We start from the raw sequence: 25,768 nt of genomic DNA, 5'->3' as shown, positions 1-25,768 counted from the left end.
ATGGTTTCCTCCTACCTTAAAAGTCTTTGCATCTGCTGGTCCCTCTGCCTGAAAGGGTCTTATTTTAATATCCACATTACTTGCTTCCTCAATTTCTTCAGGTCTTTGTTCAAATATTACCTTCTTCGTAAGTATTTATTCAAACACATCATTTTAAATTGTAATACCTCTTCCTCGCTTCCCTATTTCTCTTCCACAGCGTTCTTGTAACATGCTGTAATTTTACTTTTCTCATTCATGCTTATCTCCTCCCACTAGAATTTAAGCTCAACAGGGCAGAAGATTTTGTAGATCGCCATATCCTCAAAGACTAGAGGAGTGTCAGAAACATAAGTGCTTGATGATAATTTTTAAATAAATCAAAATTATAGTCAATAAGACACCCCTAGAAACTTCTGAGCAGAAGGAAAGCACAATGAGATGTGCGCTTCAGGAAGAATACATTGGAATGAATGTGCAGAGTGAAGTGGAAGGGGTCAGACTGAAGGTGAGCAGACAATTTAAGACTATATTTCAGCAGTGTGGGCAGGGGCTGATGATAACCTGAACCATGTTAGTAATAATGGGAAAGAAAAACAGAAGACAGATATGAGATATTTGGAGGTAAATTGGACTAGAATTGGCAATTCTATGATGCATGGAGGAAATGCAGGGATCAAGTATGACTTGAAGTGATGATGTGATTTATAAAAACAGGAACTATAAAAAAGGGCCTTATGCTAAGTAAAATAAGTCAGAGGAAGACAAATACTCTATGATCTCACTTAAGTGTGGAATCTAAAAAAACAAACAAACAAAAAAACATAGAAAAAGAGATCAGATTGGTGGTTATCAGAAGTGGAAGTGAGGGAGGGGGAATTGGAGGAAGGTGCTCAAAAGGTACAAATTTCCAGTTGTAAGTAAATAAGTACTAGGGATATGATATATAATGTGATGATTATAAATAACACTGCTGTATAATACACGTGAAAGTTAAGAGGGTAACTCCTAAGAGTGCTCATTACAGGGAAAAAATAACTTTTTTTTTTTTTTGCTTTTTCTTTTTATTGTATCTATATCAGATGATGTGTGAACTTACTGTGGTAATCATTTCACAATATTTGGAAGTCAAATAATTATGCTATAGACCTTGAACTTACACAGAGATGCATGAAAATGATATCTCAATAAAATTGGGAGGGAAAGAGTGGGAAATTTATAAAGAAATCATGTTCGTTGGTCATTTTGGATAACACTGTAAACAAAAAAGGGAAAGTAAGCTTAACCTAATTAATTCACGTCAAAAATAAGGATCCTAGAATTTTCTTTGACACTCATCTCTGAAGATCCTATTGTTTTTCATATTCAAATACACTCCAAATCTGGAACAAATAGAGTTAGTCATTAGTTTAAGTGGTTCTGCATGTGTTACTTCTACTGAAAGATGGCTTCTTAGGGAAATCACAGTACATATTCCTGGGTAGCAAGCAAGAATGCTAAGGAAAAGCACCTGGGAGGAAATGGGGTCTACTCTTTTCTTCTCTAAGTCAGAGTCACGTTTCACACTTAAAGCGGATATACCATGCCATTCTCCTTCAGAGTTAGATCATGATGGCTGCACACAAGGCTTAGTCACTTTCAGGAATTATGTACACACACACACTAGCAGAAGGAGCCATGAAGATGGAAATTATGCTTTTTCTACTAAAACTGCTAATGACACATGAAAATTCTGATTCACTCATGAAGACCATTTTGATAATCAGATGCAACAAGAGTCATCTGTCAGCTGTCCATCATTACAAATAAACAGTTTTCCCACCTTTTCTGCTGTGCTGCACAGGGCCTGTCATGTACACAAGAAAGTTGCTATGAAATGATTAATGTTGCATGTCTGGCTTTGTGTCAGTCATATTTGAGGATTTCCTGATTTTTTTACACTAATAATTCAAAATGCAGATTTATAATCATGGTTAGGGGGATATTTTTAAACAAATTTATTATATGTACTCTACAATCATGTCATTTATTTTATTTATTTAAGAGATCAATTTTTTACATTATTATTAAAACATATAAGTTTAGAGTTTGAAAAAACCTTCATTTACAGATAAGACATTTGACACCCCAGAGATAAAGTGATTTGCCAAAGTCATTCAGCAAATTATTGGTGATCATCAAGAGATCTAAGTTGCTTTTTCAGTTCTAAAATAAATCAAGAGGCAAATTTGGCCAAAAAAAAAAAAATCTCAATATTCAACTTAGTGTCTTCATTAGATACAAGGTCACCTTCTATTTCTAAAATCCTTCTTAGTAAACAACTTAATAGCTGTGTCTTATTTTAAAAACATACATAACAAAGTGACGATTTTTCATGGTTAAGTACTCTTATCTTTATAACATAATATGATGTAAAATAGTAGCCATATAACTACCGAACAAGATCCCAAGCTTGAAAAGTACAGAAATTTAAAGGTCAGTGGTCATGGAGTTCCTGCTGTTTCACAATTAGATGGGCAGTGTCTCTGCAGCACCAGGACACAAATTTGATCGCAGCCCTTGCAGTGGGTTAAAGGATTCTCGTTACTGCAGCTGTGGCATAGACAGCAACTACGGCTCAGATCTAATCCCCAGGAACTGCCAAAAGTGAAAAAAATAAAGAAATAAACAAACATAAGGAGTTCCTGCTGTAATTCAGCGGAAACGAATCTGACTAGCATCCATGAGGATGCAGGTTCGATCCCTGCCCTTGTTCAGTGGGTTAAGGATCCGGTGTTGCCATGAGCTGTGGGGTAGGCCAGCAGCTACAGCTCCGATTCGATCCCTAGCCTGGGAACCTCCATAGGCCCTGGGTGTGGCCCTAAAAAAAGACAAGAAGTGAGGAGTCAGTTGTCAAAAATTAAGATAAAAGGCTAATAAAGATTATAATACAAGCCAAGAGGGGGAAATGATCCAGTTTACAAAATCTTTTTAAGAAAATATGAAAGGTGTAAGTGGAGATATACCTGTAACCTCCTGTATATATCTGCCTCTTCAACAATACAAATTTTTTTTCCCTGATTCAGAAATTGAGACAAACTAAACTAATCATAGTTTGAAACACCCACAAAAAATGTTAAAGAACCTCTCCACATTTTAAGCAATTACTGTCTAAAGAAAAGGTTCACACTGTTGCCAAGGATGCTGCTTAGTAAATAGTTTAAATTCCTACCACTTGAGAGAGAAAGGATCCAAAGTATATTAGCCTCTCCCCTCCCCCTCTAGTGAATTAATATTCCATGATATACACCACTGCTGATGGGGGCACCTCTTTTCCATGAGCAGAGATCAGTAAATGGCTATTTCGCAAAGAATAAAAATATAACCTTGTAATTTTAATGTGTGTTTATTTATTTATTTAAATGGCAGATCTGTGTTAATAAACCTTGCTTAGGGAAAAAATAAAATAGTTGCTAAGCCATGGTGAGTAATTAGCCTTTTAGCATCCCCTTTCTTCAAGAATGCTTCCTCCTGCGCCGGTTCTTTTAAATAGCTCCAGTCCTGGCTGCCTTTGTTGGGCTTGGAAATTGTTCACATATGAGAGAAATTAAGCTCTCATTTAACAGAGACACATGCCTGTCAAGACCAGAGGAACAAAGACTAGTCCCTGGGGCCTGTTCAGCTCCCAGAGGCTGCCACTCATTCTGTTAGCAATGCTTACCCTTTACAAAATGTGTATAAAACCCAATAAATCATTTCATCTGCTGTGCTTATACATGAGAGCTCTGAATATTTTTCAAAGTGTTTTCTCTTTCTTATACAACTTCACAGCTAGTTAGTTGAGGAAAAAACAAAGGTTCTCCTATTGTTTATTTTTTTCGTAATGTAGTAAGACTCTCAGTCAAAAAGGTAATGAGAATGTTCCCAAACACTGTCAGCATAAATGAAGAGGCATTATCTTCTTAAATTTCTTCCCAGATATTTTTCCTACATTTTGTGGTTAATAATTAGAACACCCATTTTTGTGATTTACCAGTGCATCTCCCAGCTGCTTTTAAACCTAGAATCAGGAGCTGGCTCTGGCAAAAATAAAACAGTTAGGGACCAGAATGGGACAGACTTGCTGTCTTATTTAAATTCAATACATTTTGTCCCTTTGCAAACACACAGCCAACATGTTCTTTCAAGACGGAAATTAAAACTACAACTTAACAGCCAGATCTTTTTACTAGAAAAGTAAAGCAGCCTTCTTATAAACCAAAGCAAAACACCCCTTAATACATGCTCATTTCCAAAGAAAATATGATGATCTTTAAGCCTTCTTAAGGAAAAAAGACAATGTTAACTTTTTTATAGAAATTTTCTCTGTATTGCCCCCACTTCATTCTCTCACCTACTACTCCCACTGGGGGAAAATATGGAGGCTATGGTGAAAGACTAAAGACCAGATTTCTAAAAGCCTTCCAGTTTAGACCTACTCTTATCCAAAATAGACAGGGGGAAGTACTACTGAAAAATGAGTATCGGTCCGTATTATCAGAATAAATACTTCACTAAAGAGTAAAATGCTTTTTTAACCTGACTGTGTTGCATGTACCAGCAAACTTACCAAGGATTCACTCTTGAAATGTTAATCTTTCCACAGAAACACTGGGGGAGTTCCAGGGCTGACAGCTTCAATTCCCAAGATGATGTGAACCCCAAAATAATAAGAAGCTGGTAGCACAAGGAACTTCACCCTGCTCAGCAGGGGGAGAAAAAGCAGATCTGGATTTGATAAGTAAAACCAGATCTACACAATGGTTATATGGTAAAGCTCTGCAATTAATGGAGACCATAAACAGTTCAAGAAGCCTGCACGGCAGTAGTTTCTCCAGAATAGGTTTCATTCATATCTAGTTAGATATTAATCAAATGTAAAACTGGCACAAATGCTTTGTGCAAACACTGATAACTATACACGTGCCTTAGTATTAAAAAAAATGAAATAGAAGTGTACTGGACTCTTTTACATTCATATTTATGTATCATTCCCGAATGATTTGTCATTTTTCAAATAATAAATTATTTTCATTTTTAAACCACAAATCACATCCTGCAGGCCTTAGCAGATGCAGATGTCAGAATGTGGTAGTACAACACAATTAATTAAATAACCCTCGAAAAAATAAAACAAAGTTTATTTATAAAAAATGACATTAAGGTGAACTGCCTAATAAGAACATGGATTAGCTTAAATAAAACATTATATGGTTCTGTTTTAGATTCATCCCTAAAGCCCTGAAAGATATTAGAATTTTAGTGAGTAATTACCCTATTTACTTCAAACAAAATGGGAGGAAATCAGAAAACCATATTAAACTCTACCACACATCAGAAATGAAATTCTCTCCTTCTTTATCTTGCAACCCGATAAATAAATTGTAGTTGGAATAAATTATTGGAACTAGGAGATCAAACCTAAAAACCCAGAAATGAGGAAATGGCCAAAAATATCCACATCAACATTATGCTTCAAGCAGTAAACCCACTTCTAGGAAGCATACCCAAGAAGGCTCCCCTTCACAGCTTAATTGTTTTCAGACAGTCTGAACCACACTCTGCACCACCCTCACAGTTAGACAAAGTTCTAACTGCTTAACACATCTCTTTTCAAATGAAAATGCAACACTCCTGGGTGAAAACAAGAGGGACTAGGAAAAGGTGTTACGTGCTACACATGCCACTGACATAATACTTCACTAGGAGATGCTGTAATTTCCTGCAATTAATACTTTAGCAAAGCTATAAGGATTTTTTTCCAAAAATTATAATATTTCACTTACAACACTAAAATTAAGTTTGTGTCACCCTTTCCATTATAGAGTCCTAATGCCAGGAGTTTGTCATTGGCTGCAGAAATGTGTTTGGTGTGGTCTGAAAGCAGGCATTTACAGGCCCTCTTTCTGAATGTGTTTTTCTAAAAATCCCCCTCAGCCATTATTTCATGTGGCAGGAATTACAAACCATCACAATACCCCACAAAGGAAACATGAATTTGACCTCATAATTCAAAACCTTTCGATGGTTTAAAATGCAAACATTCCTAAGTGGACATGGCTCATGCTCTGGCCAAACTTGACATTTGCCTGAAAGCTTTGTAGGCAAGATTACCCTCTGCTCTCCATTTTTTAAGGGTCAGAGTTAATTTCTGTCATCTAGAATCAAAGGAGGTCAGAGTCATAAAAAAATTCAGCAATAATTTTGTACAATGTTCCTTGTTCCTAAATATATGGAAAATGAGAATGGATGCAGAAGGATAATGCGACAGAGAAAATGTCATTACTAGCAGACTGAAGACTAGGGGCAGACATCCTGAGTTCTAGACTGGGCTTCTTTCTGCCATTCTGCATTTTCTTAACCCTACTCTATCTCTCAGGTGGGACTGCACCTCTTTCATAGAGGGGAGAGGAAAAAAGCTCTGCCGAAAACTGGTCAGTAATTATTTCCACGTCTTCTCTTTTCCCAGGCTTGAAATTGTGTCCTCTCTGAGCCGAAGTAAATATATGTCTATGGAATTCAGTGACCTAGGTAAAGTTGGGAAAATGAGTAAGAGAAATGGAGCAGGCATAGACAGTAAAACAGCCTGAAAGCCCTGGAAAGAGTTCCTACCCGCATATCTTTTCTAGCTATCTGGAGACCTGGTCACTTTCGGATTAACTGAATGCTCTGTTTAAGAAATCAGAAATCAGTTATGACAGTCAAGTTGTAAGATTTGATGATCTGTTTAGTGATCACAGTCTTCTGAGGTAATCACAAATAAAAGGATAGATGTCTGCTCCTTTTCTGTTACATGCACATTTAAGTAAAATAATAATAATGATGGTTAATTACAAAAGCAATGCATTCTTTTCCAGTCTTTTTAAAAATGCTTATTTTATGTAGCTGACACTATACTGTATTTACATGATTATGTCCTAGGTTTATTTGTTTGTTTTTTCTCCATTTAATGTTATATTGAAAGCATTATTCTTTTTTATTTTTTTAATTCTTTTTATTTTAGGGCTACACCAGCGGTATATACACAGGTTCCCAAGCCAGGGGTGGAATCGGAACTGTAGCTGCCAGCCTACACCACAGCCACAGCAATGCCAGATTCGAGCTGAGCCGTATCTGTGACCTCCACCACAGCTCATAGCAATGCTGGATCCTTAACCCACTGAGCAGTGAGGCCAGGGATCCAACCTTCGTGCTCATGGATGCTAGTCAGATTTGTTTCTGCTGATCCATGGGAACTCCTGAAAGTATTATTCTTAATCACTAAAATTATTTGTAAGTATAATTTTTAGTAGTCTATAATAGCTGATCATATGAATATAACATAATAAATTTAATAATGTTCCTAATATTGACATCCAGGTTTCTTTCAATCTATATTTAAAATTTTCAACTATTTTCTTATACGATAGCAATAAGTGCTAGAAAAAAATTTTTTAAAAATTTATTATTATTATTTTGCTTTTTAGAGCTGCATACATAGCACATGGAGGTTCCCACAGTAGGGATCGAATCGGAGCTACAACTGCTGGCCTATGCCACAGCCACAGCAAAGCAGGATCTGAGCTGCAACTGCGACCTACACCACAGCTCACGGCAACACCGGATCCTTAACCCACTGAGCAAGGCCAGGGATTGAACCCACAACCTCGTGGTTACTTCTTGGATTTGTTTCCACTGCGCCACAATGGGAACTCCAGAAAAAAAAAAATTTAAATTAAACCAAAAGAATAAAAAATAGTTTATAACTCTACTACACAGACTTATTTGCCTTTGTACTCTGAACCATTTGAGGTATGCAGTATATCACAAATCTGGGTCTCCATCGTTAGGGCCTAAGCTTATTGTGAAGGAAAGATACTGTACTGATATGGAGGCCAAGGTCTTAACCACAGAGTTCGGATTACATCTGCAACTGGACTGTCAATAAACTGAGCTTCCCTCCCACAAGGGATCCTTTGGTATTCCAAGGGTATACGTTGACCCTAAAATGGAGTCCATGAAAGAGCCCTGCCAGAGACCAGTGTACTTGACAAACCCACAACAGAATGAAATCAAACAACCTGGACCGAAAAAAACAGCTATTGTGTGGAGGCCAACTTCAAAAGCCCAACTTCATTTTTCTTTGCTCTGGTTTATACCCTTGCATTATAGATATTCCAGAAACAAGCTGAAAGTCCTTCAATGGTAGACTGTGAGTTTGCTCTATCACCGTGGATTTGACCTGGTCTAACTGATCTAAGGCAAAGCTCTGGCTAGAACCCAATAAGGAATACCACTACCTCACTTTTGCCTGCTTCTCTGGGCTTTTCCATAGACAAATTCCAGGTCCTCTAACAAGTGTCTCCACTCCATCTAACCTTCAAACATAAAATGTAGAAATCTGAGTCTGCACAGAGCATCATAAAGAATCCACAGAGTGGGTAGAATGGGAATTTGGAACTAGATTTTCTTTTTATCAAACCTCTGTTACTCATCCCTAAGGAAAGTGATAGCTACCTGTCCATATGCACTTTCTTCCCCTCCATCACCTTCTGCTTCTAAACCCATTCTTCTACCACTGTATCCATGTTGATTCTTTCAAACTCTAGCCCCCAGCTACTAAAGTGATTATCTGGAAGCTATATCAGGGCATGAACAATTCTCAGTGAAAGTCTGGAGGAAGGAAGGACTGACAGTCACAGAATGAAAACAAACAAACAAAAAAATCCTTTACGACAAAGAAATACTTGAACCAGCAGCTGAAGATCCTTCTTCTTCTAGAGGTTTCAGGTTTCTGATTGCCTCCTTAGGCACCATTCAGTTATACTAATCCTAAAGTGCCCATCTTTACCTAATTCTATACGTATTAACAAATGATTTCTGCCACCACATCCAGCAAAAAAAACCCCAAAAAACTAAAAACGAAAACTTACCAAACCAAGACTTAAATCTTTTCTTAAATAACAGTATGTAAGAAATGTTTTTCCCTTGGGGTAACAAGTTCCTGACATCACCACAAATTTTGAAAGGGAGTATGAATTATTAGACAATCAACTGAAACGAAAATCAGTTTTCCTGGGGTTTTTCCCTCATTTTCCTATGAAAAATACAACTAAAAAATATATAAGTAAGAATCAACATTTGTGTGGCTGCGAAATGAATGATGTCATTACAGGAAAAAATAAGCATGGCCTATTAGTGTTCTTTAGAATAGCTATGTCCACCTTGTCAACATGTTGAAGCAGCAGCCAAGTCAGCCTAGCTGAGAGCTCTTTCCAGCTGCATTAATCTCAGCCACTGCAGAAAATTTTTCTGTAGACATTTTAAGATAAAAATCTTCCACTGAAGTGTATGTTTAACAAAAGTCCTGACTATGACCTGACTGAGGATGGACTTTACTCTTTATTCTGATCTGCGAATTCCCTAACTTTCATTGTTTAGTGTTACAACTTTAACATTTTCTTAAGGGATTGGGTGGTAGATAAAATGAATTCAGTGTCTCACAGCAAGACACTACACTATTTGCATCATTTATTTTCTTTTATTTTGGACAAGTAGAAATATCTGACTCTAACATTAATAATTTTGAGTAGGAGTTACCTTATGTGAATTAAAAATGGTTATGTCAGTACATCCCTTCAGAATTTAAAAGATATTTCCCTGTGCTATATCAAGTGTCACACAGTATATCAATTTTTATTTCCCATCTCTCAAGTCTGGTATGCATACTGTTTAACTTCTTAAATTCTAAGTATAGACATAATTCACAAAAGCTGGGCAAATGCTTGACTTACCGGAGATGGCATACATAAGATTTATATGAACAACTTTATTTTAAACAAGAAAGACTTTCGCATTTTGTGCTGCTATATCACTAACTTCATCTGTTTTTTTTTTTTAAGCTGTAAAATAAATTGGAAAGGTTCATTTACTATCCCTCTAACTTCACAAGCACTACTGATCTAATAGAAAAGCCCATTTTAGTGTGAAAAGTAAGAATCTGACACTGTTTTCCAGAATAAAATTCCATGCTCCCTTCTAGAAATTCTCCAGGCAGCTCTGTGTAGTTCTTGGCCAACCATTTCTGAGTACATGATAAACCTTACTCTCTTCTTACTGACAATTGAAATAGCTCTCGTTTGGCAGCCAGAGAAAATGTTTACCCTTTCTTTTCCTCTAGATGATCCTCGTGTTAATAATTGATTGTAGTACATCCACACTGATTATCCTATATTCACAGCTCTAATTTGTGGGTTCTAAATATGCATACTATGTAGATACAAACATGCTTATACATGCATACACAAAAAAATATGTACATGTGTGTTTCTCTATTAGGGACTCCAAAATTATTCCTAAAGCTCATACATAAGAACAACAAAAACGACAGTGATAGATAAAATGCACTGAATACTTCTTGGGCTTTTTTTTTTTTTTTTTTTTTTTTTTAAATATGATGCCCTCTAATCCCACATCTAATAAGGCATTATCATTATACATCTTTTAGGAATCAGGAAATGCAGGCTCAGAGATATTAAGTAACTTGTATCACAGCTAGTAAGTACCAAAACATGTCACAGAGCTAATAAGTAATAGAGCTGAAATTTAATCTTGATTTATTTGTCCCTAATACCTGTGCTGGTTCTACAAAAATTTTAAATTACATATACTCTCAGGCAATGCATTTTATTCTTTTTACATTCTATTTATATGTGCAAATCTAGCTTAAGAGTGCATTCTGATTCATATATTCCTCATACATGTCGGGATATAGTCAATTTCACAGAAGAAATTTAAACACATTAAAAAAAAATGTTGAAGTCCTGGGTCAAAATTCATTCTGTTTAGGTATATAGTAGAAGTCAAATAGCATTTGAGTATTTCTTTTCTAAAAAAATTTGCCTTGGAGTTCCCGTCGTGGCGCAGTGGTTAACGAATCCAACTAGGAATCATGAGGTTGCGGGTTCGGTCCCTGCCTTGCTCAGTGGGTTAACGATCCAGCGTTGCCATGAGCTGTGGTGTAGGTTGCAGACGCGGCTCCGATCCTGCGTTGCTGTGGCTCTGGCCTAGGCCAGGGGCTACAGCTCCGATTTGACCCCTAGCCTGGGAACCTCCATATGCCGCGGGAGCGGCCCAAAAAAATAGCAAAAAGACCAAAAAAAAAAAAAATTTGTCTTATTATGAAAGACTATGCTTAATTTTTATTTTAAATACCTTCTCACAAAGGCACAAATCTTCTAACATAACATGTTTCTGTCTTGCCTGTATACTCATATATAAATAAAAATCAAATTTAGTCAGAAAGCTAAGTTTATTGAAATTGTTTAAATCATGATTCATTACAAGCTTTCTAGCTATTAAGTAAAATAGCTGTGACTAAAGTCAAAAGTATATTTCAACTGCTCAAAGATTATTTGTTATGCCCCAACCCTCAGTCTATCTATAGATAGATAGATGAGAGGTAAACAGATAAAGAGTCCAAACAATTTAGAGTTCACTTTTAATCATTTAACCTGCATTGCACTGTGTATGTGTGTATATATATAAAGGTTTCTCAATCCTGACTGCCTGCTAGAATTATCCAGAGAGCTTTAACAGTTCCCATCTGGGAGTGTACCCCAGACTAATTAAATTGGAACCTCTGGAGTGGGACCCAGGCATTAGCATTTTTAAAAAGCTTCCAAGTGATTACAAGGTACAACCAAGGTTGAGAACCACTGGCATCAAACGCTGTCACTCGCTGCTCACTTTTGTCAGCTGGAGAAGGTAGTTATAAAAACGGTTATTAACATTGAAGGTGACTGACCTTCAATATAGAGACATATCACTTTTAAGCCCCAGAAAATAATAAAATAAACTATCTAAGTTTATGTGTAAATACCAAAAGAGTCACTCAGCCATGAATATATTTCATACCACGTTACAAAAAGATTCCAGTTATGTTCTTTTCATCTCTTACCTTGCAGGGATGCACCCACAGTTGTAATGCTCCTGAAATACAAACTGATTCTAATGACCAATCTTCAATTTTTTTATTCCATTTAAGGATAAAGAGAATATAATGAGAATTTAGATGTTAGGTATTATTATCCACACTTTACAAAATGGGAGACTAAACTATCCTAAGATTTATTCAAATTATGAAAAGTACAAAGTGAGATACAACCTGGAGTGCTGGAAACAGTACTAGAGTAGAAGTCAAAGAAGGTTGGTTCACTCTTGCCTCTGACAACATGCAGCTTTTTAAGCTTGGACAAATCTGTGGTCTATGCCTCAGTTTCCTTGTATAAAGTAAAGGATTGGGACTAGAGAATGAGTTCCAAAGAAATTTCATAGGAAAACAAACATGGCAACTTACATATATTTTGGGACTTTTTATTTAGCCAAATATAACTACTGGAAAAGAAAGCACATACCACCTGTTTTCACCTTTTTCTTCATAAAAAGCACATGCCACCTGTTTTCACCTTTTTCTTCATAAAAAGAAAGGGCATTTTAATTCCAAAGAAAGTAGGAAAAAACATAAACTGGGGTTATTTTTAAGTAAAACTTAATGATAAAATCACTATATTGTACAATAGGAATGCTCTCCATCCTCCCCTCCCCAGTCAATAAGTAAGAATCAGGAGGGCCTCTAGATGATGTTTCCAAGTTCTGTGAAGGAAGAAGAAGGAGGGGGAACATTTACCATCTCTCAGTGAAGTGCTCTTTCAAGAGTTTCTTAAAATTCCACCACTAAAGAGCTACCTTTAGGGAGTTCCCATCATGGCACAGTGGTTAACAAATCCAACTAGGAACCATGAGGTTGCGGGTTCGATCCCTGGCCTTGCTCAGTGGGTTAAGGATCCGGAGTTGCCGTGAGCTGTGGTGTAAGTTGCAGATGTGGCTTGGATCCTGTTTTACTGTGGCTCTGGTGTAGGCCAGTGGCTACAGCTCCGATTAGACCCCTAGCCTGGGAACCTCCATATGCCAAGGGAGCGGCTCAAGAAAAGGCAAAAAGACAAAAAAAAAAAAAAAAAAACTACCTTTAGGAGTTTTGCCACATCCAAATACTTGATTATTACTTAAGGTTTTTATTTAAATTTCAATGGACTTTTTTTTTTTTTTGGCTTAAATACATTTATTCTAAAGGTTAACTTTATATCACTGCCTCAAATAGAAAACCAAAAGAAAATCACTTGTCATAAATACAAGATATTTAGACGATGATGAAAATAAAAGTTCTATTTTATTTAAATTCTAAGCTAAACACTATTGCCTCCAAAGGCAAAAGACTAAGATGCTCTCTCTCTCCTACAAAGAGAGATTAGCCCATCCTAGAAAGGTGTTAAAGACTAACACTAAACTGAGCCCTCAGGGTAATCATAGAGATCAAAGGAAAAACAGAAAAAAGCTGCTTTTTCCCTGGGGGATGGATTCAATGTTATGTAATGTCACACAACCTGGCACCACCTGGATCATCTTCCCAGAAGAAGAAGTAATGCACTCTCCCACTTCCATTAATCCCAGAAAGAAGCAGAGACTTCGGCTTCCCTGAATTTTCAGTATCACTGATGTGAAAGGGAGCTGGGGAGTAAAGTCTGAGAGATAAAAGCACAAGCAGATAAGATAGAGAAGGGAGAGTCACCTAGAGAGGGTTGGGGAAATTGAAGGATAGTGCCTGAAAAGCATTGCCATCTACCTTCAGGTTCTGGTGTGCTGAATGAGATCTTTGCCTTAAGGCCACATTTAGAAAATAGATAGCAAGCTGATTAATAACTCCACATAGCAACTCACTTGGGATCTGGTTAAGTTTTCTCTCATTTTATTTCTAGATCCACTCCAGCTTGAACAGTCTAGCAAGACTAACTCACGCAGAATTTAAATCCACAATAAGAATTTATATTTTTAGTTATTAAGATCCTTACTATTCATGAATTACAGCAGCTTTACCTATTCTTTATAATTCAGAAATTTCATTATTAAAATGTTAGAAGCAGGCTCTAGAGCATCTATCATTACTTTAAAAGTTAATTAGATTACATAAAAGAAATAATTAGATTTGCATTTTTATCTTGGTTTTAAACTTCCAAAGAAGATCACAACAGCCTGCCCATGGGCAATTAAAAACAGCATACAGCAGAGAAATAGAGAGAAGAGAGAAGGTCTGTTTTTCCTGGCTAATTCATGATTGAAGATAGAATTACAAAATATTTTAAGGGTTTGTTGAAGCTGGGGGCTAATCCTAGACTTCTAAGCTTTGTTTATAACCCTCATTTCACTGCAAGAGAGTATCAAATACATGTACAGTGCCAAAAGAAGTATCAAATTACTTTCAATGCGTTTATTTGGTCCTGTTCAGAGGCTGTTGGAAAGACTCATTACCTGATCAATAACACACAGAAAAGGACTATTTGCTAGAGCCAAAACAGGAGCAGTATAATTGCTTTTTGTTTATCAATGCTAAATACAATTAACAAAGAGATACTACATATACAGCATAATACTAAGGAACTATGTAAGACTGGAAAGCTCTTGACTGTCTGCTGGCTGCTCCAGCCAGTTCCAAAAGACAATAAATGCAGGGTCCAGCTCTTAAAATTAGAGGTCAATTAGATACTTAATGATGAAGCATAACTTCAAATATATATCTATTATTATTATCCTAGCAAAAAAATTAATTAACCAGGTCATGCAGGCCACGAAGGCTAATGTACAAAGTAATTATTTCTGATCTTTAGACAACAGCTTCACATAAAAAGGTAGTCCTTATTCTGCTCAGCAGATACCTGAAATGTCTGTAGTTAATCATATTGAAGGAAACAAAAGGCAAGGTTTATCTCCTTAAAAGGGGAGAGTACATCTCAAATTATTCTGTTGAATGGTTTAGGGACAATCAACTCCCTGCTTATAATATTAATATCTCTACTGGTTACCAGACAGTAAGAAAGGAGATCATATATTTAATGGAACTCTACCACATGACAAACACACAGAGACAAAATATACACAGGGCACAAAGGAATATATTCTAATCAAAACAGAAAACACTGTATATGAAAAATACTCATATACTCTTTTTTTTTCCATACACTCTTAAGAACAGAGTGAAGCCACAAACACTTGGATTTGCAAATAAGCAGCATGTACTAGTGTGTTTAAAAGAGAAAGTTTTCAGATAAGAGACAGTATCTGGAAAGCAGTAGCAATGGCATTTAGTTGGGGCCTTCCACAGAATGAGTTCGCCATCTATTTCATGTATTAAATGATGAGGGAAGGACAATGAATATTGTATATTAATCACATAGATTAATAATCATAAAGATTAACAAATAAGAATTTCAAGTTTCACAATTTTACCCAAAAAGGTGTGTGTGTATAGGAATTAACTAAATCATTGACTCTGGCCCAGGAAGCCAAATGCCCAAATAAAATCCCAACCAACTGGTCCCTTCTTGAAAGAACATTGTTGTTTGGTCAGGATGTGAGAGGCGTACACTGCCTATATAGCACACAACACAGCCACTTGAATAACTCTGAAACTGGGGTCTAAAGAAACATGAATCTCTAGATCACACCATTCATGCCTGAAAAAGTACATTTTTCTCAGAGGTATTTTAATAAACTGAATTCTCTTGCAAAGATTAAGTTCTAGCAACAAAATGCCATCATTAAATATGTTCCTATTGATATACTATCAAGACCAAAGAATGAGGTATGTCATGTCCATGAAGAATATCTTCTCTAGATTCAAAGACCATGACATGGCCAAACCAGGTTTGGTGAATAAATATATGGATGGATCAAGAAATCAAGATTTTATATGGGCTGTGGGTTTATCATAAATGCCTTTTATTATATTAAGGTATTTTCCCTCTTCCCACTTGGTAAGTTTTTATCATGAATGGTTGTTGGAAGAAATATTTTCTGGTTTGCTTAGATGAGACATTTAATAAGCTGATTAAAATACTGTAAATATGCATTGATATGCCCAACATATTCAAAATGAATTTTGTTTACTAGTCAACATAACATAAACAAAATGCTTCAAAAGAACTGTAGTGCAATGGGGGGGAGGAGGATGAAATTACTGAAGCAGTTAATCTGTCCTTTGGAATTATAGCATCGGGGTCAACATTCCCAACTTCAAGGATGCATAGTCTATGATCTATTAGTTCTGCTTTCCACAGACTTGATTAAAAACTGCTATTTCTGTCATGGAAATATCAAAAATGTCTAATTTTTTCTGGGTTCCATATCACAGGAATTACTTAAAGTGTGACAAATTAGCGGAATCACCATTTTCCCCAAAGCACAAATAGAGGGATGTGAACTCACTAGGCAAACAGCCTCCTAAAAGATCTGTAAATATTAAAGAATTTTAATAATTATTTAAAGTTATTAACCTGATTTTTCTTAATTGACTCATCAAAAGTATGAAAGCATTACTTCACAAAATCATTTGTCTTAACTGTTTCAACATGGCTTAAAGACCATGCATGGTCTTAAAACCATCCCTTTAGGAGTTCCCATAGTGGCTCAGTGGTTAACAAACCCAACTAGTATTCATGAGGACAAGGGTTCGATCCCTGACCTCACTGAGTGGGTTAAGGATCCGGTGTTGCCATGAGCTGTGGTGTAGGCTGAAGATGCATCTCGGATCTCCTTGCATTTCTGTGGCTGTGGAGTAGGCTGGCAGTTACAGCTCCAATTGGACCCATTGCCTGGGAACCTCCATGTGCTGCTGGTATGCGCCCCCCCCCCCAAAAAAAAAGAGACGAAAAAAATATCCTTTTAAAATTTTAGGGAGTTTCCATTGTGGCGCAGTGGTTAACGAATCTGACTAGGAACCACGAGAAATTGCAGGTTCGATCCCTGGCCTTGCTCAGTGGGTTAAGGATCTGGCGTTGCCGTGAGCTGTGGTGTAGGTCGCAGACGCGGCTCAGATCCTGTGTTGCTGTGACTCTGGCATAGGTCAGCGTCTACAGCTCCGATTAGATCCCCGGCCTGAGAACCTCCACATGCCGCGAGAGCAGCCCCAGAAAAGGGAAAAAATTTAAAAAATGAAAAAAATAAAATTTTAGAATTTATGAAGGCAAAATTACATTAAAGTTATATTCAAGGAAATAAAAATGTAAGTGAAATAATTTTAACTATATATACAGTGTAAGTTTTGAATGATTACAAATAAAATAAGAATTGGGACTTTTACAATACTATCATAATCATGCCCTTTCCTTTCTCTCTAATGAAAAATCCTGCTTTTCAATGTGTGCAAACATTGTTTCATTTGTTTCCATTATAATAGACCCAGATATGTTTGTGCATGGTCGTTATAAGAGGTTAGACACTCTTCCCTTTCTATTACAGCTTGCAAATTCCAAAACAACAGTACTGACTCAGAAGTCAGCATTCTGAACCAGAAGTAAAGAATAATCTTGAATGTAACCACCTAATATTTAGGACCTAAGGCCAATTGCCATGGCTTGATCTTCCTGACCACGTTGGTGAAGAGGTTCCAGGACGACACGAGATTTTAAAGAAGGAAAAAGGTCAAACTTAGTTGGATATCAAATTGTCACCGTATTCATCTGTCTTCAGGAAAGAAGTTAGGTTTCATATTTATTTTACTCTTTATTCTGTTTTGTTTTCAAAAGGTATAATGTTTCTTTCTTGATAGAAAAATATTTGCAGCATCTCCATTAAATCTCATATTTTGTTCAAATTAAAATTAGCCCAATAATAGTCTCTCTTCTAAATTTGATCATGTCTATGGCTGGTCAAAAAAACCTATCTGAAAATACAGTTAACCCATCCCCTTCCAAAAAACACCAAAAAAGCCTGAATATCAAACACATGCTTCATTAAGTGTCAGAGATGAATAAGTTTTGTGTAAGGAGTAAGTGTTTTTCAGTACTTGAAAAATTCTTCGAATGGTCTCATACTGATAAGATAAATACTGACATGATATGCAGTAAAGCAGTGGCTTAGGACAGAATGAACTGTAAATACAGGTTATTACTTCCCCTTATTTTTTTAAATATGAATTCTTGTTACAAAGAATCCCATATTTCTAAAATTAATGTAACTGACATTTTGAATCTATGATTTCATAATTTATATGGCTTATATCAAGGCCTGATTAGCTTCAATTTTTAAAAAATTAAACAATGAGAAATATCTACAAAATTTAAAAGCAACTGCATTTCTATTAGACCATTTGGAAAACTAATTTTCCTGTCTTCTCAAATTGAACAATTCTGATGAATAACATTTTAAGATCATGTTCTATAATTTCCTTAAAAAGATATCAATTTTATATAGTCAAGCTATAAGGAGTTCTCTGATGGCCTAGCAGGTTAAGGATCTGGCATTGTCACTGTTGTAGCTCAGGTCACTGCTGCATCTGGCTTTGATCTCTGGCCCAGGAATATCTGTAAGCCACGGGCACAGCCAAAAAAAAGTTACAACTATAAAATTGTATGTAATCAAATAAAATGCTTTGAACTGATTTTGTTGCTATTCATCTGCTCCTCAGTACCATAAGCAAATACCAACTAAAACAGCCAGTTAATACAAACAACTTTGGACAAAGTGAAATATATTCAAAATAAATAAAGAAGGAATAAAGGGGTGGTAAAAACATTAATAATAAGTAACTGATATGGGAACATCTCAGGGAACTTCTTCCATTCCTGCTTTACAAATAGTAGAAACAGAAAGAATTAAATGATCAGGTTATTTAACACCTACTGAGTTCTTAGAGAGGAATCTGGAGAAAAATGTAGGAAGCCACAGGCTAAAAATCTTGACCTTAGCAGTAGGAGACCCACTGAAAACTCTAATAAGGGCAGAACAAGGGAACACCTGGATAGTTATTTAATTAAAGATCTCAGCATGAGTCAGAAGAGAGATATCAGGATGAGAAATTATTCCAAGATTTAATTGTAAAAGCTGACTGTCAAAAATGCCAGAGACATACCATCTCCTATATGTTTGGATTCTTTATTTTGAAACATATAGACTTGACTATGGAATATAGAATCAAAACTAATTAAAACAATAACAACAAACACTGGTTAAAACCGCCTAGTAAAGACAGCTGGACAAAATGCCAAATTAGATACAAGCACTTCTTCAGACACCAAATCAATATTTTAAATGCAGTAAATACTACCTGGAACACTAAGTGTGATTACAAAATGAAGTAAAGATCTTAAGTTAAAATCACTGGCTTTCATCAGCGAGGTGAAGTAAGCTGTGACTTTATGCAAAGGATTTCTTTTTAAATACAGGAAAGTGAAATACTAATCTCCAGGAAAGGACTAAAAGACTTTAGAATATACTTCCCTAACTAGGCTAAATAATAGATTCCAATCATTAGAAAATATTCACAGCAACCAAAAGAAACCCAGAGCCTGTGATGGATACATATAACTCTGGGATCAGTATCTCTGAGGATTAATTACCAGACAACCAGTTCCTTATTCTAAGGCTTTCTAGAGGTCACACATTTATGTTCCTATTTAAAAATGGAGACCATGTCCCTTACCTAACTCAAATAGCTATTAATCTAATTAACCATCAAATTTCTAAAGGGATGACAGAAATCAGGATTCTTTCTCACACCACTGTAATTATGATCTATATATTGTGTTACTCTCCATACACACACACACACACAAATGGAAAAGAAAAAGGAGTTTCCAAATTGTGTTATAATTATTCAAGAACAAATTTTTCTTCTCTTTCTAGACTATGCGCTGCTGCTTTTTTTGGTCTTTTGTCTTTTTAAGGCCACACCTGCGGCATATGAAGGTTCCCAGCTCCAATTGGAGCTATTGCTGCCAGCCACAGCCACAGCAACACCAGATCCCCAACCCATTGAGTGAGGCCAGGGATCGAACCTACAACCTCATGGTTCCTCGTCGGATTCATTTCTGCTGTGCCACGATGGGAACTCCCTAGACTATATGCTTCTGGAAGACAGACAATTATTTACTAAACTTTATATTCCCCTCAGCACCCAGCAGAAATGAAGCTAATATCTGTTAAAGGACAAATTTATTATTTTTTACCAACCTTTTCCTAGGTCATAAGATCCTTCTCATCATTGGCCCAATCAGATAGTCCTAACAAGCAAATACGCTTCTACCCATGATAGCATTAGATGATAAATACAACTAGCATGTGGATGCTATCTTGGAAATCATTAGGTTTCCACCAGGTTGTGTTAGACAAATGGGAGAAAGAAAAAAAAAGATTTATTCTGCTTACACCATCACATCAGAAAAGAATGCTTAGACCACCACCAGTCGATATTTCCTACATCCACTTATACAATTGTATACAACATCCTTGAATCACAGCCCTATTGGTGATGTTTATAAGAGAAGGGTGCATTTGCAGTATTTTAAATTCCATTTTCAAGGAGGAAAGTATCCAAGTATAATCAGACGAGAGTAATAAAATACACTGACCTGGATCTGTTGCTGCAGGAGATTAATTTTGTGCTGCTGTTGCAGAAGTTGCTGCTGTTGTCTTGCAATCTATCAGAAATAAAGTTTCATTAAATTAAAATGAAATGCTTGCACCTTTGCCATTATCTTAGGTATCTCTCCTGGTGTTACAAGCATACATTACTGCACATCTCTGTGAAAGAGTTCCTATAAAGTAAGAGAGGCAGAAGCAAAAAGTTGGAGAAAAGGAAATATTTCAACAGGTACCATTTCTCTGCTTATCCCTAAATCTTTACCTGTATATGAAAACTACTCCCTTATATCTGTGGGCAGTTCATCTGTATCTGTGCTGGTCATTTGGAAAGAATGGGGATTTCAAAATCTGATCCTGAGAGAATAAAAACAGGAAAACTCTGGCTACATTTTTCTAAGGAGCTTAATTTGGGTTTAGAAAGTAAAGTCTGTAAGCAAAGATAGGAAAGAACTTTCTGTTACTTATAATATGGTCTACTTTGGCGAAAACTTTTCTGATGTAAAGATTTTCAAAAACTGATAACCCTTAAATATTATCAAGGGAGCTTTCAAAAAACACTGCAAAAGTAAAAAACTGAAACTTTTTTTTTGTTGATGTACTGTATAATGTACAAAGCAGTTTTAAAAACAAACAAAATTTAATATTTATTCAGTTATCTCTTTGAGGGTGATGTGTTAGTTTTACAGCACATGACCCACATACAAGTTCTGTATTCCCTTGCTTTACCAACAATCAAATTCAACGTCTTAACACGTCATCTGGTCTATAAAAAGAAATGTTAACCACTTAATGCAAGCCCTACTGAATACTGAATCTGTCCCTCTGGAGAGCAAGCAACTTCTTTAGGATAATGGTGTTTACCATAAAACAGGAGTTAGGTGTCAGGCTACTTATTACCTCAAAAGCTGAGCTGCTGGAGCCTGAAGCCCAGGGGCATGCCCCTTAGTGACAACACAGTGCCAACTTAGGAAGCCAGAGGAAAGAGTGGCCAGAGAGCACTTAGAGGGACTTGGTTTAATGGTGCCCTATAGGCAAGAGTTGTATTGTTTACTTCTTATTTCTTCTATTTCCAAAAGTCTCTATTCTAGAAAGGGTAATGCTGGAAGTGGAAATGAGTGTGAATCAGCTCTGTATTTCCTGAGTCCACTGATATTTTAGCCTAGAGTAGAGGGAAACATCCAAATCACATTTCTTTCAGCAGAAGATGACAAAATAGCAGTCTTCCCTCAAATGCTGCTTTATGGTTTCTGGTGATGACTGGTTCATACTGGAAGTTATGATAAAGCTGCCTCTAACATAGGCTACAGTTTGAGAAATGGGACCACTCCTCCCTAAAGCTTTAGAAGCAAAATGGAAACAGTATTTAATCAGGTTAGAAAGGCCCACTCTGCTTGTCACCATTCAAATCAGAAATGGACAACTCACTCTGCAACTCTAGGTATATAGGATGAATCTCTGAATATTTATTTCCTCTTAGCAATCCAGTGAAACACCACTAGGCATCTAATATTGATGGTCCCTCCTAAATGATAAAGTGCTGCATAGAAATGCATCCAAAACACCACAGTGCAATTACTATCATCCACTCTAGACGTATGGGTTTGACACAGTGAAGTATGGTACATAAGCACCATGTGGCTCAAATTCTGAATTTTATTTGCCAATCGGTTGAGCTACATGCTCGCTTCATTGAGCATGACAACCTAGTTTTAAGTGTCATTTAATTTTCATTTTGAAATATAATTACAAAGTGTTCACTGTAAGATATCACTCGTCTGCAAATGTGTCAAGATTAATTTGTGCTAGCTTATTCACAAGTGTCAATAGTTAATTACTGTGTCATCTCTGGATGGCTAAATGACATTCTAACTTCTGATTTTTTACAGTGTTCCTTTATGTTATTTTCCATTAGGGGCTGAGTCCATATTCCTACATGTGGGCAAATATTCAAGCATATAAAATACCAGACGTCACAACTCATTAAAATCAACAGAGCATATATTGCTCTATATACCCCTATAAAATACATTTAACTGAAAAGATAATTCCAGTAATAATGTCAGATTCCTAAAAACTACACATTAATTTGGGTCTGTCTGATCTAAAGCATCAAGGACTACTCATTGTTGTTAGATTAGTGTACTCCTACAAGACAGGAAAAACATTTGGGAAAGTGATTTATTTATTAAAAGATATATACTTAAACTTTGCTATTTTTTTCTTCTTTCTCACTTCTAAATTAAGGAAGTCAAATTCTTCCAGGAGCTATGTGTTAATTTGTTTTCAATGATTTACCTATGCTGTAAATAAAGTGACCATACTATTTATCGTCCAAACCAAAACAACCTTTGCAAGTAGAAGAGGGGAGTATTCATAATTGCCCTGGAAAACATTCACCAGAGTTATTCCGGAAAAACTGAGACATATGGTCACCCTAGCTTGGACCAGTGAGCTGAAAAACTCAAAAGTTTTCCTAGACTAGGATCTTCTTTCTCTGGATGATAAGAGTAAGGCCCAGAGAGATGCAATTTACTCATGGTTAAGCTACAGGGGGATTATATGTGATGGCTGCATGAATAAGTACCCCTGAGTAATTAATCAAATCCCACTGTTCTGGAACCATGTTATCATTTCAGTCATTCCCAATTGCTATGATGCCTTTCTTTGTCCTCCACTCATCCCCTTAGTATTCTCAGACTGGATTTCCTGAGGGCTTCTTCCTTCCTTCCTTCCTTCCTTCCTTCCTTCCTTCCTTCCTTCCTTCCTTCTTTCCTTCCTTCCTTCCTTCCTCCCATTCTTCCTTTCTTTCTTTTTTCTTTTTCTAAGAAGCCTCATGACAAATAAACCAATCAATGTGATTACGCCCTGAGCTTGGCACATTCCACATCTCCAGTGCAGTTCGTCAGCTCCTTTTGCAGGGCTCACCTGTTCTTGCTGTTGGCGAGCAAGGTCCATTTGCTGCCGTTGTTTCTCAATTTGTGAGGCTGCCAGTTTTTTCTGTTCATCATGCGCTGCCAGGAGCTGCTCCCGTAAACTGATCAGCTGGGTAATCATGGTAGAGAGCTGCCGTTCTTTTTCTGCCAGGCTCTCAGGTGTACCTAAAATGGAAGCAAAAAGATATCTCACAAGTTTGAGAAAAGTCTGAATGAAGGAAGGAAGTGGAAGGTGAGCAGATTTAGAAAGGGTCTACCTAAGACACTTAAATTTCTGGGACAATAACTGGAGGTCACTGTGAGTGCAGGAATGCTCGGGAGTAGCACTGGAATGAAAGCTAGGGTTACTCATCACCCCTGCCAAGAAAAAGAACCATTGCCAATAAATTTTTCACTCTTCCTTCTCGCTCTTTAAAACAAAACAAAACAAAGCAGAACAACCTACTTCATTCTCTTCCTTTCACCACATTCCCCCTTCCCTCTCCAACCAAATCTATCTGATCAAGCTAGGAGTCATGCTATTTAGTACCAAGATTAGAAGCTATGGGTTGTATTAATATTCTATAGTCATCTCTACCCTCAGTGACTGACAGAGGATCTAAGACATAGTAGGTGCTTAATAAATGCCCTCAGAAAAATTTTCCATTGTGCGATGATTTGTCTCTGAAGCTCAGAAGTCAGGGGTCACTCTCATGGCCATGGGATGAGTTCTACAGAGAGGGGGAAAAAAACCAAAAAACAAAAACAAACAAAAAAAACTGCCTTCCCTCAGGTAAGAAAGGATTGAAACTGATTTTTTTTTTTTTTTTTTTTCCTGTGAGAGGATCAAGCTAAAGTTCCCAAGTTCATCCTTAAAGGCAACAATGTTGCTTGGGGGGCCCCCTCACCCCTTTGTCATTTGTCATTCTTCAAAGGGAAAAAACACATTTGAGGTTGAAAAGGTTGTGATGTTGCCGCACACTTACGGTATGCACTAATGGTGCTGAATAGTCTATTTATGGGCAAATTGCACAGCTCTCCTAAGTAAAGGGTACAGAATCCTTTTGTGAATCTAAATTAGAGCATTTTACCGCAGCATAAGATAAGAATTTCAACCCACTGTATTTGAGCCACACAGGTTTCATTATGAAGAAATGATCTACGATTTGAAAGCTTTTCAGAAAGATGCCACCAGCTGTCAAAGGAAATAAAGATTGCTGATTTTTTGTGTTTGTGGAAGAGGAAACTTCCAATCTCCTTATGAACCCCCCCCCCTTCCCATTCCTGCTAAGAAAGTATCAGGACAATGTGAGAAACTGAAAACATTTTAATTAGGAGTGGACCTATTTTTTGAGTGGGCCCATGGAAAAAAGGGAGCCTTCAGAAGATGCTGGCTATCACTTACTAGTATATAATCCCTTCAAGGTAAGACTGGCAGAGAAGCCACAATATTTAGAACTATCTTGATATTCTTAATGCCAATTCAAGTCCTTCAAAGTAAATAAGCAAAGAAATACATAAAGAAATAACTGCCAATATCCCAAATCACTTAAAGATTCACTGAGCTGAAAGGTGGACTAAAATCAACATTTAAAAAAAAAGTAAGACAGTGAGAAGATGTTAGAAAATATACTCCACTGATAAGGAAATAAATACTGTATCAAGGACAGTTGCCAGATGTTCTTTCCGGCTACTGAAAGCGATTGTTTTTAGGTGAGTTTTTATTTCAGCAATAGGAACTTCAGCTTGGTAAAAGAAAGAACTTCTCAACCCAGAAACATTAAAATATAAAATCAGGTTCCTGGAAGGGATCATAAAATCTCATCCAAAGCACAACAAGCTCAACTAATATAAATACTAATCATAGATAGGAATGAGAAGATACAAGTATGAAATTTACTTTTTTACTCATTTCACTAATTTTTTCAATTATAGTTGACTTACAGTGTTGTGCCAATTTCTGCTGTACTTTAATTAAACAAATATTTCCTGAATCTCAGGTACTATATCAAGAACTAAAGATACTGGTATCCGAGCAAGAAAAAGCAGAGTTCACTATTCTCACCTTAAGTAATCACACATAAAATATAAACTACAACTAAATAAGAGTTACAAACAAGACAGATATTTAGAGGAAGGTGTAGCCAAGTTCAGGAGGCCCAAGTGTAGACATGTAAATGTGAATTTATAGAATAACACCATTTAACTGAATCTTTTGACAAATCAGCATTACACTCAAATTTTTTAATTGGAAAAATTCAGTGTCATCTAAATGTCTTTCATTGAACTTAAAAAATAGATGTTTAAGAAGAAAACAAGCCATATACATGTGTACATTTTGGCTGCACTTATGGCATATGGAAGTTCTCAGGTCAGGAATCGAATCTAAGCCATAGCCTCAACCTGTG

General features: G+C 36.5%; 1 protein-coding gene across 50 annotated transcripts in view; it reads right to left on the bottom strand.

Annotated features, from left to right (window-relative positions):
* SOX6 (SRY-box transcription factor 6) overlaps nucleotides 1–25,768 on the bottom strand; it is a 614,027-nt gene that overhangs the window by 182,791 nt on the left and 405,468 nt on the right. For all 50 annotated transcript variants that reach the window (XM_021085331.2, XM_085011890.1, XM_085011902.1 and 47 more), the window contains 2 exons: nucleotides 23,374–23,546; nucleotides 20,436–20,504 (listed from right to left, as the gene is read on the bottom strand). In XM_021085331.2, coding sequence (XP_020940990.1) covers nucleotides 20,436–20,504; nucleotides 23,374–23,546 — 242 coding nt within the window. The remainder of the gene's footprint in view (nucleotides 1–20,435; nucleotides 20,505–23,373; nucleotides 23,547–25,768) is intronic.

The sequence above is a fragment of the Sus scrofa genome, chromosome 2 (genome assembly GCF_054392235.1).
Source record: "Sus scrofa isolate SSC_HxYL_T2T_F1_AM1 chromosome 2, Sscrofa_HxYL_maternal_Yorkshire_Landrace_v2.0, whole genome shotgun sequence".
Classification (NCBI taxonomy): domain Eukaryota; kingdom Metazoa; phylum Chordata; class Mammalia; order Artiodactyla; family Suidae; genus Sus; species Sus scrofa.
Note: the sequence above shows the minus strand (reverse complement) of the source record. Positions and strands in the feature narration are given on the sequence as shown.